Consider the following 15846-nt stretch of genomic DNA (forward strand, 5'->3'; position numbering starts at 1 on the left):
CAGCGGCGCATCCCAAAAGCCGGAAAAGTGGAATCTGCGCTCCGCACGGTTCCCCAGCGGCAGGGTGGCCGCGTGGCCGGGCTCATCGGCCGGAAGCCCGGCCCAGCGCCTCAAGGGGGAGCTGCACCCGAGAGGGAGCGGACGCGGCCGCAGTCCGCGCGGGTGAGCGTGCCCCCGGCCCCACGGCTCGGGCCTGCCTCCCGTCCTACTCCTCTCGTGCGGGACCCGGGCGCCGAGCCGCGGCGGCGGGACGGGCCCCTGCGCAGTCCCCTCCCCCACTCCCTGTCACCGCCCCACCTCCGGCCTCGTGCCCAGCGCGCTCCGCCCGGGCCATGGCAGCGCCGTGACGTCACGCGCCTCTGCGTGCGGAGCCGCGGTGGAGCGGGCGACGCACGAGGGGGTTGACGTCGGGGGGAGGGACGACGCCCAGGGGGAGGGGAGGGGCGTTGGCGCGAACAGGAGCAACGCGTCTGCAGCCCAGCCAGCTCCACCTCTGTTCCGTCGCGGGGACCTGCGTTTCGAGCTCCTCCCTCTCGAGTGCAGCCGCCCCCCACCCCCACCACCTTGACCTTTTCGGGGACTTGAGGTGGTGACCCTAGACCTTCACTTGTAATTTAGTTGGAATTTTTCTGGAAAAATGGAATCTGGCAATGTATCCTAAGAATTTTTGTTTTGAGAAAAATGTTTCTTAGCATATTTGGCAGCCCCCAAATTAGGTTAAAGCCTGTTTACCAAACGCTGTCATTTTGCAAAAACCTGTTTGGTTGTAAATGGGAAGCGCTATGGTTGGAGGCTTGCACACGCTGAGAAGGTGTGAGCTTCAAGTCCCTCAGCCTCCAGGTGCTGAGTCCCCCGTGAGAACTGACCCCACGTAAGAGAACACGCGTGTGTACTTCGCGCTCAGCTCTGACCTTGGAACCTAGTAACTGCTGCACACGTATTACTAGTGATCTTGTGGCTTCGTTTTAAAGACTCCAGTTGTGAAGTAGACCTTTTTCTTTTTGTGTTTTCGTTTGTGAACGTGTAACAGAAGGGTTTACCCCAGAATTTCTGTGATGTCTGGTATGTCAAAGTGCAAGTCAGTCCACAGACGGAGGTCAGTGGTGTGAAGCCGTGTGCAGTGTATGCAGACAGAACTGTCCTCACCCGGCGGACTCGGGCGGGGGCGGAAGGGAAGCTTGATGGGAGCATCGCCTTCTTTGTTCTTTTGAAGCAAAACCTGGGGACATGATGAACTTAGGGTTCTTTATCTGTGACTTTATTGAGGGTAAAATAAATCTCAGTGTATAATTTCTTCCACAGAATATTGAAGGATGTTCGTTCCAAGATCCCTGAAAGTCAGGCGGAATGCTGACGATGATGGTAGAAGTTGTGCAGCCAAGAAAGTCAAACCAGAAGCAGAAGACCCCCAGCTGGGTGCGGGCGGGGATGGTCCAGCCGATGATGCCTCGGGTACGAAAGAAGCTGCACTAGCGGCGCATCACGGTGCCCAGCCGTGCCCTCTCCCCGGGCCTGCCAGCCAGGTGCCTGAGGGGGGTCTGGCGGGACCCGGGCAACGGGCGCAGGACAGCGATCTCCTCGAAGAGCCGGTGAAGTCCTTCTCCAAAACGCAGCGCCAGGCCGAGCCCGGGGAGCCGGTGTGCGTGGTATGCGGGCGCTACGGAGAGTACATCTGCAATGAGACGGATGAAGACGTGTGTAGCCTGGAGTGTAAAGCAAAACACCTTCTGCAGGTGCGCGGAGCAGAGGCGCTGTTAGCTCCGGGCGGTCCACAGAAAGCGGGTTCTGAGCCAGCGGCTCCACATCCTGCTTCGTATGTCTACACCGAGCACGCCTTCATCTCGAACCTTCGGGAGGACCAGATTGAAAACCTCAGACGGCAGCTGGGAATCGTGGTTCAAGGGCCAGGCGTCCCCAGGCCCATCATTGACTTTGAGCATTGTGGCTTCCCTGAGGCCTTAAACCTCAACCTGAAGACCTCGGGCTATGAGATCCCCACCCCCATCCAGATGCAGATGGTCCCCCTGGGGCTTCTGGGCCGAGACGTGCTGGCCAGCGCGGACACTGGCTCTGGGAAGACGGCCGCCTTCCTGCTTCCTGTCATCATGCGAGCTCTGTTTCAGGTAAGGTAGAGCTCACCTGTATGAGCCTCAAGAACAGTCAAGGTGTTTACCAAGCGTCATCCTCAACTACGTTAAAATTGCAAACTGAAACCAAGTACTTCGATCTTTAGTCACTGGAACTAAATTTTATTATATTGAACCAGTCTCTTCATTGAAGGTCTAAAAAATTGCTTTCCTTACAAAGTGTTGTCTTTTTAACACATTTTCTATTCAAGGAACAGGCTTTGGGTTTGGGGCGAAAATCCTGCTGACCAGGTGAGCTGTGACTTTTGTGTCAATCTAGCCTGCTTCGATTTTGTGTTTTGAAAAACCTGATACCAAAGTCAGAACACTATTGTAGAGTTTCAAAATATACCGCTAAGCGTGACCTGCGTTTCATCTTAAAATGATACCACCTTGCCTTACTCGTTGGTTTATAAGCACTCCTGCACATAATTAGTTTAACAGACTTTTTGAGTAATTATTTGCCAAGTACTAGGGAGTTTGTGAGGTTTGGAGGATGGCAAGGGGGGAAAGGAGTGAGAAATGTAGGCGAAGGGAGAAGAGATAGAGGAAATTTTGGAACGCTAAAGCGTAGTAGAAGATAATGTGAGAAAACAATAAAAGACTAGATTTTCAAAATATAGACGAAACTCACCGGAAGACCAAAATAGAATGTTTGTATAAGTAAGGTCTCCTGACAAAGAAAGAAGTGAATCTACAAGAGCGCCGAGGGGAAGTCGAGGGTAGGATGCCAGGCTTCACCCAGATCTTCAGGGCAGCCAGCAGGTTTCTCTTCCGAGGAGGCTGGCTGGAGGTCGCACAGGCCAGTCGATGGGAAGCCAAGCTTCAGTTTTCCCGCCGTGATTGAGGCAGACGCCTCTCCCTGGTCCTGATGGTGGGGTCTTTCATTGTCTGTCTGTGTTATGTGAGAAATGGGTGCAATTTATGCTGGTTTTGGAGGAGAATTCTGCAGTTGAGCAGAAGGCCGGTGGGCTGATGGGACCACTTTCAAAGAAAAGGGCTCCTGGGGCTGCCTTGAGGCTTGCGTCCACAGCAGCAGAGCTCACTACTGGTGTGTTTCACATCTTTGCAGAGCAAGATGCCATCCGCGCTCATCCTCACGCCCACGCGGGAGCTGGCCATCCAGATAGAGCACCAGGCCAAGGAACTGATGAGCGGCCTGCCCCGCATGAGGACCGCGCTCCTGGTGGGGGGCCTGCCCGCCCCCCCGCAGCTCCATCGCTTGCGCCAGCGCGTTCAGGTGGGCTCCCTGGACCGAACGCCTTTGCAGAGGACCTAAGCAATGCAGGAGCTAAGGGTTTTCGCCCCCTGAGGAACTTCAGAGTGTGATTTTAGGTGGCCTTTAAAGTCTTGCCGCGTGAGCCTTAATTTTAAAGTTCGTTTTCTGTGGGGAAGGCCAGGAGCACAGGTTAGGGAGGTGCCTTTTGTTTTCCCAACGCTGTTGGATGTTCTCACAGCCATTACCACCTTTAATCATTGCGTTTGCTCTGGGAGGTGGGGTGGCGTACCCCCTCTTTCACGGCTGAGAAGATGAATCTCCGAAAGGTGGGCCTTACCTCAGGATCGTGGCTGATACACTTTAGAGCGGGATTCCTACAAACAAGGACATTGTCCTTCATCACCACAGTCCAGTTATAGACCCAGGAAGGTCACGCTGGTCTGTTGGGATGCATTAACATTGGTGTCATGGCTTCCGACCCCACTCAGGTTTTGCTAGTTGTCCCATCAGCTTTTTTCCGTCAAGTTCAGAGTCTTCCGTTGCTTGTAGCCGTCATGTCTCTCTCAGTGTCTTCAGTTTGGAACCGATCTTTCCTTTTTTCTCAGGATCTTGGCACTTTTTAAGGATTATAAGCCGCTCACTTGGAAGAACAGCCCTGAACTGATGAGATTCAAGTTGTGGCTCTTGAATTTAGTTCTTTAACAGGACATCACAGAAGAGACGCTTTCCTTTCCATTATGTCCTTCTAGGTGGCACACAGTTTCAGTTTGTCCTTTGACTGGTGCTTTTATCTGTCAAGTTAAAACTGTAGAGTTTGTTTGTACCCTTTGTGTTGAATAAGTATTTTAAGGGGAGTACTTTCGGTTGTAAATTTATTGAGCTTCCCCAAACTTTCCACTTACTTACTTTTTTGTATCAGTACGGACTCATGGTTCCCTGTTTTTTTTACAGGGGTATAATCTCTTTGACCAGTGGAAGCACCTTCCAGTCGGTTTCTGTGTCCTTTTATCATATCCTTGTCATTCTTTGACTACTTTCTTACTTTCCATCTAAAGAAGATGTTCCGTACTTACCTCGTTCTTTCCTGGCCTTGGCCCTGGAACTCTCTCCACGGAGCCCTGGCTCCTTTGGTGTGGAGAATAGTCTTCAGAAACCGAGACCTGGGCTCTGCCTGGGCTCCTTGCTGTTGGACTGTCATTGCTTCTGGGACCTCAGCCTATCCGAGACCATGAGTTCATGTTGATATTTCCAGTTCTCATTCATCACAAGGTTCCTTTTACGTTTTCTGTTTCCACGTTGGTAACTCTGACGATGAGAAACCTGCCATCCCTTATCCTTTATGTAGTTATTTATCTGCCCCATCCCCCGGCATGTCACCAATGTCCCTCCGTCACAGCGATGCCTTCCTCCCTGGACTCTGCCCTACACGGCCTCACCCCTCCTCGCCCGGCTGCCGCACCCCCTGCCGCCCGGGCCAGGACTCACAGACACCTACCCTCTGGGAGGAAAAGCAGCTGAAGCGTCTGTGTGCTCGGCAGAGCTATATTTCAAGAGTAAGGACAAGACGAAGACCTACTCAGATAAACAAAACCAAGAGAGTGTATTGCCGGTGGACCATCTAAAGGAACTTCTGGAGGAAACCCTTCTGCAGATAAAGAAGATTCCAGAGAGGAAGGTGGGGGGTGGAAATAAGCTGGTGCAAAGTTGGCAGTAAGCGTGTGGGTGAAGCTAAACAAACACAGGCCAAGCGAACAGTGACCAGGAGCAAGCCGTGGTTTCAAAATAATGTGGTTTAATACCATCCCACAGTGTGTAAGGGCAGGCGAGATGCGATCGCCGTAAAGCAGCGCCCTGGACCTTTCAAGAACAAGCTAAAAGTGCCGGTTAACTTTATATTAAGTTATAGATTTGTTGACATTCAAGGCGAAGCACTCAAAGAATGAAAAAAGTTGATAACTTCCAAACCATCAGAGGGGAAAACGGAAGAGAAGGAGTGAACTCAAGTCAAAGTAATTAAAATTGACTTGATATCTGTGGATGTCTGAAGTACCCACGCCAAACCCTGTGTTCTGGGGATACAGACCGTTTATCGTCCGCGGCGATGTTACCACTGTGCGGGTGTGGACTGGAAAAGTGGGTACAGCTGAATATAGGAGGTCATTTGTAACTCCACCAGAGTTATCCCGACACTGTCTCATATAATCCCCACGATAGTTTTCAGCATTTCCATCTTACGACGGGAGAACAGAGACTCACACCATTATTAAATGCTGGAGCCACGATTCCTGCTGAAGTTTCACTAAGCCCCTACTTTTAACCACAACTTCAGCTAATATATGATAAAACTGTTAAGACCCTTGAGTGACCTTAGAGTTCATTGTACCCAGCCTCATAATTTAAAAGTGAAATAGCAGGCCCAGAGAGGGCAAGGGGTTTGCACTTGTTCACGGAGCCAGATAGCGGTGAGCGTGCTCGTAAGGCCCTCCCAGCGTGGGCCCTGCCAGGTTCTCAGGCTTCAGCCGCCTTCTCCCCCCTCCACCCACGCCAGCCTCCCCGCCTCCGAGCTCACCGGTCACGATGCCCTTCCCTCTCCCTGGACCTGCCGGTCGTGCTCACTCCCACTACTCCCGTGGGTGTTGGCTTGTGTTTTAGCAGCACTGAGTACATTCCTCCATTGATAACACCCTGTCGTGATTCTCGTGAGCACGTGTTGGCTCTGTTTCTTCCTTAGTGTCGTGACTTTCACAAGAGCAGAGACCAAGTCTGACTTACTCATCATCGAGTTCCGAGTACTTACACCAGAGTCTGGCATGCATTGGCCACTCAGTAAGTGTAGAATGAAGGAATACGTGAGTGAATGAATGCGATCAAACTTTCTAATTTGCCTTTTCTCTTTCGTTCAGGTTATCATAGCAACTCCTGGGCGACTTCTGGATATAATAAAGCAGAGCGCTGTAGAACTTGGCGGTATAAAAATTGTAGTAGTGGATGAAGTAAGTAGTGGTGTTTAAAAACAGAGTTTTATATAATCTGTGAAAAGCGCATTATAGTTATGTAATTGCATTGTATGTTTTCAGGCATTTTCTTTCCCAAAGGAAAACAATTCAGGGATTTTTTTTTAACTGGCAATAGTGGTTCTTAAGCTGGTTCTTGTGTAGCACTGCAGCTAAACTGAAATTAAACCACCACTGTCTTGTCCTAATTGATTGAAAATGTAAACTTAACAGGCATACTGTATTCTCAAGTGTTACGTTTTTTTAAACATGCTGAGTGTCATTTGTCTACAGAAAAAAGAAAGAAATCAGTGGCCAATCACTCAGTGGGAATTTTGGAAGTAGCTGATGATGCTTAGTTGGAGGAGGTTCTTTACTTTTTTCTATGTGGACACAGGTGTCTGTGGTTGTGTTTTCTGTGTTGCATATAGCAAATAGGCATTTTTATACTTTGGGCTTGCTTAATAAGAAGTGAATGTGTTATTATTTGATGGTAATCCAGCACGTACCAACGGGACAGGGTGGGGGGCACGGCTGTCCTGCCTGCATGCTCGTCCCGCTGGCTGCGACGGGGCAGAGGCTTGGGCTTACCCAGCAGTGATCAGTGCCGACCAGTGACAGCAACCTGGCCTGCGTCTGTGGCACCAGGGAGTAGCCTCGGGACAGCCTTGGCCACAACACAGCCAAGACCCAGAAGACGGGGGTTTGAGCCTGTACTGCGCCTGCTGTGAGACCTTGGGCAAGTCATTTCATTTTCCAGAGTCGTGGCAAGGAAGAGTAGTGGTTGTGAAAACGTCTCGCACTGAAAAGTCCTGTATAAATGTAAAATAATATCCAGTCCTTTAGAAAGTGCTGCTGAGTCAGCGTTTTCCTGGCCCGGCCTTTGGGGGACCTGATGTGTTGCATTGGGTTCTCGTCCTTACTGCCACCCTGAACGTGTGGCCGGGTTTACCCTGTGGATAAGCCCATGTCCTTAGGTTTCCCCTCCCCGTCTCATGAGCCAGAGGATGACCCTTGTAGGGAATTCATTCATGCCCCCCTCTCTTCAGAGCATTTTCGTTTTCTTACATTAACAAGGTGTCCAGGGCACCCCAGGGCTGCACTCAAGGTGATGGTGCCCGAGGAGTGCTGTCCGGCAGAAGTGCACCGATGCCCAGCTCCTCGGTGACTGGGAACGTGGCTCCTGTGTGGTCAGGGGAGAGGAGCCGGTCAACAGCATAATCGGTCACATACTGAAACTGAAGTCAGCACAGAGGTGCTCTTTGGGTGCAGGGGACGAGCCCTGGGTGAGATGGGTGGCGTCACAAAGAAGCTGTAAACACCCTCCAAGCCTACAAGGTGCCCTGTTTACAAGAGCAGGCGAAGGTCTGAATTCGTCCCGAGAGCCGAGGTTTGCCCTCCCCCGATGCAAGCTGTCAGTAGGACCGTGTGTGTGCTCAGGGTTCAGGAGGAGAAATGAGAGGGTCGGCGCGTTGGCTTCTCAGAGGTCACGGGACTTGACCTGGGCCTCGGAAGAGGGAAAAGGATTTAGAAGATGAGAGGATGCATCCAGTGTCCCAGGTGAAGAGACTAAGGCGAGCAGACTCTGTCGGGTCGGGCAGTGCACGTGTGCGGGGCCGGCGGGAGAGACGGGTGGGTGTGCCACGTGGGAAGTGGTGGTTTACGAGGTCTGCTGCCCATGCGGGGGAGTTAGAGGAGGAAGAAGAAAGCCAGCCATCGGCCCAGAAGAGGGGGGAGGGTCGGGGACGGACTGGAGGCAGGCGTCGGGGTCACCTGAGGGTCACAGTGAATCACTTACGGGTCGTGTGATGACCGGACACGCGGGAGGACGAAGGTGGGTGGGATGTGCCTTGATTTAGGGCCCACGGGAACGGGCTGGGGCCTGGTAGACACACTCGAGTTGGTTTTGGAGATGTGGAATCTCACGTGGGTGCTGGATGAAGGGGCAGGTACCAGACCCATGCGTGAGAGTCCGTGGGACGTGCTGGCTTCTCTAAGGAGGAAGTTGAGAGAGACGAGCAGTGGGCTGAGGCTCTGCCTTCTGCAGCTGAAGACAAGTCAGTGAACAGAGACGTGGTCTGAGAGCCCAGAGGGAACCGGGAACAAATGATGTCCCTGGGGAGAGGGGCCACTGTTCGGGGGCGGGGGAAGGGGCCGGACACAGGAATGGTCAGGCCGGAAGTCTGACAGTCCTTCAAGATTAGGAAAATCTGCTGCCGCCCTCCGCGTCCCCCGTGTCCCGAGGATTCTCTCCCACCCCCTCCGCCTGCTCTTCCTTCGTTCCGTGTCCGTGACTCAGAACCTTCCCTCTGGAGCCGCCCTGCAGACCTCAGGCCCCCTCGTCTCTGCTCCGGGGACCCGTGCGCAGACCGTCCTTCTGCAGTGTGTTCCCTGCTCCACCCCGCGACCAGGCGCACTGTTTGCCGTTTCCCCGGTGGCTGAGATGGAGAACCAGAGCTCGGCTTGGATGCTCTGGTTCCGTGGGTCTGGGGTGGAGTCCGGGAATGTTGGCACTGCTTCCCTTTAGGGAGGCTTGGGGCATGCGGACCGTACTACCTGCTGACGTACAGTGCTGAGAATAGTGAATGCTTATCTATCTATCAAATCCATTAGGGCTTTTCCCGTGCTAGCCTTTGTTCTTGGTTGAGGATGTGATGGAAAGCGAGGTGAGCTGTGACGCAGGCGTGTACACAAGGTGACGGGACAGAGGCGCCCGAGGAGAGGGGGCCCCTCAGGTGGGAGGGGCCTCTGGGGGGCTGAAGAGCTGCAGCTGCCACGCGGAGATCCGTCTGGAGGAAGGACTCCGAGCGGGAAAAGGGCCACCAGCCACAGGGGGACAGGTGAGGACAAGTGGCGAGTGGGGCAGGTCCGGGGAGGGAGACGGGCTTGCAGGAGGGGCGAGGGGGAGACCGGGCCGGGCGGGCGCCCTCCTGGAGTGATGGGAGGTCTCGGGAGGCTTGGGCCAAGGAGGAGCACCTGTGACACGTCCTCGGGCATCTGTCGCATTGCCTGAGGTGAGCGGGTTCTGGTCGGCTGAGGCGGGAGTCAGGGGTCCGCACGGACGTCAGCGGAGTCTGCGGGGCTGCTGATGGATCGGAGGTGGGGTGATGATGAGAGACGAAACAGAGGTGCCGGACGGTGCCGTCTCCTGAGATGCTGCTGGAGCAGGACTGGGTCTGGTAGTGGGAGAGACGGTCTGTTTTGAACATGTTAAATTCCAGGGGCCTTGAGGTCCAGCAGGGGCCACGGAGTGGGCAGTGAGTCTCCACCGCTTGAGTCCAGGGAGGTGGTTATGGCCCCGAGTGAGGTTTGGGGCGTCTTTGACGTGTCTGTGGTGCTCAGAGCCCTGGAACTTGTTGAGCTTCCTGGAGAGAGAGTGTGGGTTGAGACGGAGGGAGCCTGGGACGTAGCCCACTGACGTACAGAAATTGTCTGAAAAAGGAGAGCCAGGGAGGGAGGGAAGACCAGGGCTTGAGGGAGTGCTGGTCAGGATGTGCCGTGCTGTCATTTAACTGTATCATGTTTCAAGGATACGAACATAGTAAGTTTCTCTTCTGGACCATCAATTCTGGAAAGGTAGGGTCTCCATCCGTGTCCTCACCGTCGAGCACACAGCATTGAGCTTGGTGTTCATGACGTAGGTTTGTAGCCAGTGGTCCCCAGTCCACACCCCAGCGCCACCACATTGTAGGGCACTGTGTCATGTGCCTCAGTTTCCACATCTGTAAAGCGGGGTCGCGATGGTGCCCACCTCCCACCATGCTCCCTTGAAAGGTGCCCAGCGTCCAGTAAGTGCCCATCGAATGGGGACTGTCAGCCACCGTTGGCTACGAGTTAAGGTTTGCTGAGCGGAGTGAATGTTTAGCCTGGGGACCCTCAGGAGTGAAGTTTTGGTGGCAGAGATGGAAGTCAGATTGTCTGGGATTAAGGACACACGAGCAGTGAAGAAACGCAGGTGACACCAAGAACAGTCCCCAGAAAATTAGGCCAGGTTTGCTGTTTAATTAGGGGACACCTACGTTCACCTCTTACCTTATTAATGCTTACTCTGTATCCAAGTGCCGTCTCCCCCCGGGGACTCTGAGATTTTCAGAGTAGCCTTGTGTTCATTGTGAGTGGCTCTACTATTTGAATCACCTTAAATTTAAGTAGTGCTTTTAATTCTAAGAGGTTTTTTAAAGTACATGTTCCCCCACATTTTAATCTGTTAACATCCCTCTAAGGTAGGTAGGAAATAGGTTTATAAATGGAAACTGAGGTGTAGAAAGGGTAAGATTTTCCCAAGGTCTGATTGATAATGGCTTTCAAAAAGTACAGTTTAGATGGGAACCAGTCCTGAATATTGTTTAGGTAGGGGTGTGTGTGTGTATGTAAATGAAACAGAACTTTCATGAAACAATACTTACCCTTGTGACATGTGATTTCTCTATTCTCATATGTTTTATTCTGTCCTATTTTGTGGTTTTAAAAAATGCTCTTCATGGCCGATTCTGCAGTTTGAATAACAACTGTATTCTGTGAGTAATCCACGTACATTAAAGAGAAGTTAGAAACAGGAGGAAAAACACCCATATTCCCATTGAAATAACCATAAATAATCATAGTCATTGTATTTCTTTTTCATTTTCTCCTGGCCTTGAGAATTCAGACATTATTCTGTAGACACTGGGAAACTTTAAAGGATTTTAAGCCTGAGTGTATTATACTCAGACTCATATTCTCCACGTGGAGAATAGCCTTTGAGCAAGAAAGCTGGTTCCCAGGAGGGAGGGGGGAGGGCTTGAGCCAGGGTGGTGGCTGTAGGGAGCGGGGGGAGGGTTTCCAGACACAGTTAGGACATGGATAGTAAGTGAGGCAGTGCTGGTGTCTGGATAGTGGGATGATGGGCGAGTTTGGTTTTCTCTACTTCGTTTTGTTTACCAAGTTTTCTACAGTGAGCACGTTATTACTTCTAGTATTTAAAAATAATAATAGGGCTTCCCTGGTGGCACAGTGGTTGAGAATCTGCCTGCCAATGCAGGGGACACGGGTTCGAGCCCTGGTCTGGGAAGTTCCCACATGCCGCGGAGCAACTAGGCCCATGAGCCACAACTACTGAGCCTGCGCATCTGGAGCCTGTGCTCCGCAACGAGAGGCCGCCATAGTGAGAGGCCCGCGCATCGCGATGAAGAGTGGCCCCTGCTTGCCACAACTAGAGAAAGCCCTGGCACAGAAACGAAGACCCAACACAGCCATAAATAAATAAATAAATAAATACTTTTTTAAAAAAGAAAGCAGTATACTCTTTAAATAAAATAATAATTGCATCTTAAAAAGAGTTAGACAAAGACTTAAAAATGGCTGTTGAATGTGGCACCTGGGGAGTGATTGAAGACCTGAAGGAGCCGGTGAGGGGCGGGAGGTGAGCGGGGAGGCGGGGGAGAGAGACCGCAGGGCTGGAGGACTCTTCCAGGAAGTTTGGGTGAGAAGAGAAACTGAAGGAATTTATTTCTCATGGTCTTATTTTTTCTGAACCAGGAGAAGCAAGGCCATCTACTGAGATGAATGGGGCTTAGTGGGATTACTGAGGCACGTGGGGATGTTTGCAGACACACTGTGGGTGTGTGTTCTCTCTGTCTGCTAGTTAGTTGAAACACTGAGAAGGACCTTGCTGGTACTTTATATACTTTATCTCTTTAATCCTCATCACAGCCCCAGGAGGTAGTTACTATTATCATTTCCATTTATAAAGGGAAAAACTAAGGCTTAAAGCTGTTCATTAACTTGCTTGAGGTCATAGGTAGAGCCAGGATCAAACCCAGACCATCATGATAATTTCATATTTTTTAAATGTCATAGAGTGAATAATATTAAAACAAGTGATCAAGCTTCAGTCTAACTGACAGCACATTAGTGGACACTAAAACAATTCAATGTCTTATTTTCCAAAATTATAGACACCCAGATTATATTTGAAAATCAAGATAGCCTTAACTTTTCTTATTTTTTTTCTTTATTTTTTTTTTTTGTGGTACGCGGGCCTCTCACTGCCGTGGCCTCTCCCGTTGTGGAGCACAGGCTCCGGACGCGCAGGCTCAGCGGCCACAGCTCACAGGCCCAGCCGCTCCACGGCATGTGAGATCTTCCCGGACCGGGGCACGAACCCATGTCCCCTGCATCGGCAGGCGGACTCTCAACCACTGCGCCACCAGGGAAGCCCCTGTTTTTATTTTTTTTTAACGTTTATTTATTTTTGGCTGTGTTGGGTCTTAGTTGCGGCACGCGGGATCTTTCGTTGTAGCGCACAGGCTTCTCTCTAGTTGTGGCACACAGGCTCCAGAGCGTGTGGGCTCTGTATTTGTGGTGTGCGGGCTCCAGAACACGTGGGCTCTGTAGTTGCGGCTCACGGGCTCAGTAGTTGCGGCACGCGGGCCCCCACGGCATTTGGGATCTTAGTTCCCAGACCAGGGATTGAAACCTCGTTCCCTGTGTTGGAAGGCGGATTCTTAACCACTGGACCACCAGGGAAGTCCCTCATTGTTTTTAGAAACCAGCAATGCAGAGGTATATACAGAAGTGAAAACCCCCAAATTAAATTTTTTTTGTTAATTTAAAATCATATTTTATTATAAATATATGTTCATGGTAAAAAAAAAAAAAATTCAAGAACTTCCCTGGCGGTCCAGTGGTTAAAACTCTGTGCTTCTGATGCAGGGAGTGCAGGTTCAGTCCCTGGTTGGGGAACTGGGATCCCACATGCTGCACGGTGTGGCCAAAAAAAAAGATCAAACTTTGCGAAAAGCTATAAAATGAAGAATAAAACTGCCCCCCCCCCCCAGCTCACAGGTCTTCTCTCCAGAGTTAGCAGTTAACTTTCCTGAGTATATACACAAATGGTCTGTTATACATAGTGTTCTCTATTTTGCTTCTTTCCTCCTAGCAGGGATAAAGAGCTCTCTGGTCATTTTTCATGCTAGCACCGTGTTGTATGGTATAGGTCTACCATAATTTACTTACCAAGTCTCCTCCTGTTGGATATTTAGGCTGTATACGGTGGGGGGGTTTTGGCCACTATTACTAATGCCATAACAAAAATCTTTGTATATCATTATAAACGTAGTTACACAATATGTAGTTTTATATAAATATATTTTTTTCCCAGTTAATCCTTTGGCTTTTGACATTGTGGTGTATTTTTCCGTGTAAAGAGTTTTAAGTTTTTTACGTTCTTAATTGTATCCGGTTTTTTTCTGGGGTGGCCCTGGGTTTTCGTGTAGGACTAACTTTACAATGATTTTGTTTAGGCTGATACCATGTTAAAGATGGGCTTTCAACAGCAAGTGCTTGACGTTTTGGAAAATGTGCCTCGTGACTGTCAGACCCTTTTGGCTTCGGCCACGATTCCAGCCAGCATAGAGCAGCTCGCAAGCCAGCTTCTGCGCGACCCCGTGAGAATCATCACTGGGGAGAAGAACCTGCCCTGCTCCAACGTGCGCCAGATTGTGTTATGGGTGGAAGAACCAGCCAAAAAGAAGAAACTGTTTGAAATCTTGAATGTGAGTGGTAAAGCGGTCAGCCCTGCTTTGTAGATTGCACTTGCATTTTTCACAGTTTTTTGTTTCTTGCTTTTTTTGGCCACATGGCTTGTGGGATCTTAGTTCCCCGAACAGGGATTGAACCCGGGCCTTCCGCAGTGAAAGCATGGAATCCTAACCACTGGACCGCCAGGGAAGTCTCCACAGTTCTTTTTTTTTTTTTTTAATAAATTTATTTATTATTTTATTTATTTATTTTTGGCTGTGTTGGGTCTTCATTGCTGTGCGCAAGCTTTCTCTAGTTGTGGCGAGCGGGGGCTACTCTTTGTCGCGGTGCACAAGTGTCTCATTGCAGTGGCTTCTCTTGTTGGAGCACGGACTCTAGGTGAGCGGGCTTCAGTAGTTGTGGCACAGAGGCTCAGTAGTTGTGGCTCGCAGGCTTTAGAGCGCAGGCTCAGTAGTTGTGGCGCATGGGTTTAGTTGCTCCGCGGCATGTGGGATCTTCCCGGACCAGGGCTCGAACCCGTGTCCCCTGCCTTGGCAGGAGAATTCTTAACCACTGGGCCACCAGAGAAGCCGTCGGCACAGTTCTTGAGAGAGTGCTTTTTAGATGCAGCTTCAGGGGAACCTGCTGTAGATGTTTAATAATAAATTGCTTTGCTTACTTCGGAATTCTTTAGGGTTCAAGTAAATTTTTATTTGTGAAAACATGCAGTATAGACGCGAGGTTGGTTTTTTTCGCATTATTATAGAAAGATATTTAAATATCAAGGTTATTCCCAAAGAATATTTTTTTTGTTTCAAAAATTTTTAGTCGTTTTAAATATAAGGTAAAGACAAGTTCTTTCTTGGCTGTTCTGTTCTTGAGAAATAGAATTTTTTTAACAGTAACTGGTTTAAGCAGAAATTTGTTAAGTGGGTGGTATGTACAAGCGTAGTTGTTAAAAATACAGTATTAAGTTAAGTGTGGTTTATTTTGACTTACGAACAATTTTGGAAACTTTAAATTGCACTTAAAATCAGGGCTTCCCTGGTGGCGCAGTGGTTGAGAGTCCGCCTGCCAATGCAGGGGACACGGGTTCGTGCCCCGGTCCGGGAGGATCCCACATGCCGCGGAGCGGCTGGGCCTGTGAGCCATGGCCGCTGAGCCTGCGCGTCCAGAGCCTGTGCTCCGCAACGGGAGAGGCCACAACAGTGAGAGGCCGCGTACCGCCAAAAAAAAAAAAAAAAAAAAAAAATCATTTCTGCAGTTTTCATGAGGTGATGCAGAAGCGTGAAGGACGTATACTGTTTGCCTTCTGTTTGTGCATATTTTAAAGAAAACACTCATTTTAACAGAATGTGCCTTTTTTCCTTCTTAGCAGTGTTGGTAAACCTGTTGATAACTAGCTTATACTAAAGCTCTCAGAAAAACGTCCCATTGTAAATTATGTTATAGCAATATTTTAAATATGTGTTTTTAATGTTTCAGGATAAGAAACTCTTTAAGCCTCCAGTGTTAGTATTTGTGGACTGCAAACTAGGAGCAGATCTGTTGAGCGAGGCCGTTCAGAAAATCACAGGTCTGAAAAGCACCTCTGTGCACTCGGAAAAGTCACAGCCGGAAAGGAAAAACATACTGAAGGTGACACCCTGCGTTCTGTTGTCTTCTCTTTCCTGTAAATCTGTTTTGCCTCATTTTCAAGAGATACCATATTATCTGCTGCTTTTTAAAGCAGACCTTTTTTTTAATGACCCTGAGAACTTCAGGCACGCAGCGGTGTGAAGTTAATTGTGTCTCTCGCTCAGGCTTCTGTGCTTTGGGAGCCATAAGCTTGTCCCCTAGGGATTGTCCACTAAATAGATTAATCATTCAGAATCCGCCATTTCTGAAATCAGGCCACTTTGGACTGAGGCATAGAGTAGTTCACCTTTGGAAAAGGTTTGCCTGAGTAAATTATTGGAAAAAATTGGGGGTTGGGGTTGGAAGGCCTTTAAGCTACATATGTCTCTCA

The 15846-nt window shown here is 50.0% G+C and overlaps 1 protein-coding gene across 2 annotated transcripts in view; it reads left to right on the top strand.

Annotated features, from left to right (window-relative positions):
• The first annotated feature begins 33 nt into the window (after window positions 1-33).
• Window positions 34-15846, top strand: part of DDX59 (DEAD-box helicase 59) — a 21793-nt gene continuing 5980 nt past the window's right edge. For both annotated transcript variants that reach the window (XM_082832775.1, XM_082832776.1), the window contains exons 1-6: window positions 34-162; window positions 1303-2123; window positions 3199-3366; window positions 6249-6338; window positions 13622-13873; window positions 15324-15476. In XM_082832775.1, coding sequence (XP_082688901.1) covers window positions 1314-2123; window positions 3199-3366; window positions 6249-6338; window positions 13622-13873; window positions 15324-15476 — 1473 coding nt within the window. In that variant the 5' untranslated portion in view covers window positions 34-162; window positions 1303-1313. The remainder of the gene's footprint in view (window positions 163-1302; window positions 2124-3198; window positions 3367-6248; window positions 6339-13621; window positions 13874-15323; window positions 15477-15846) is intronic.

This window comes from Leucopleurus acutus (genome assembly GCF_964270905.1).
Source record: "Leucopleurus acutus genome assembly, chromosome: 2".
Taxonomy (NCBI): domain Eukaryota; kingdom Metazoa; phylum Chordata; class Mammalia; order Artiodactyla; family Delphinidae; genus Leucopleurus; species Leucopleurus acutus.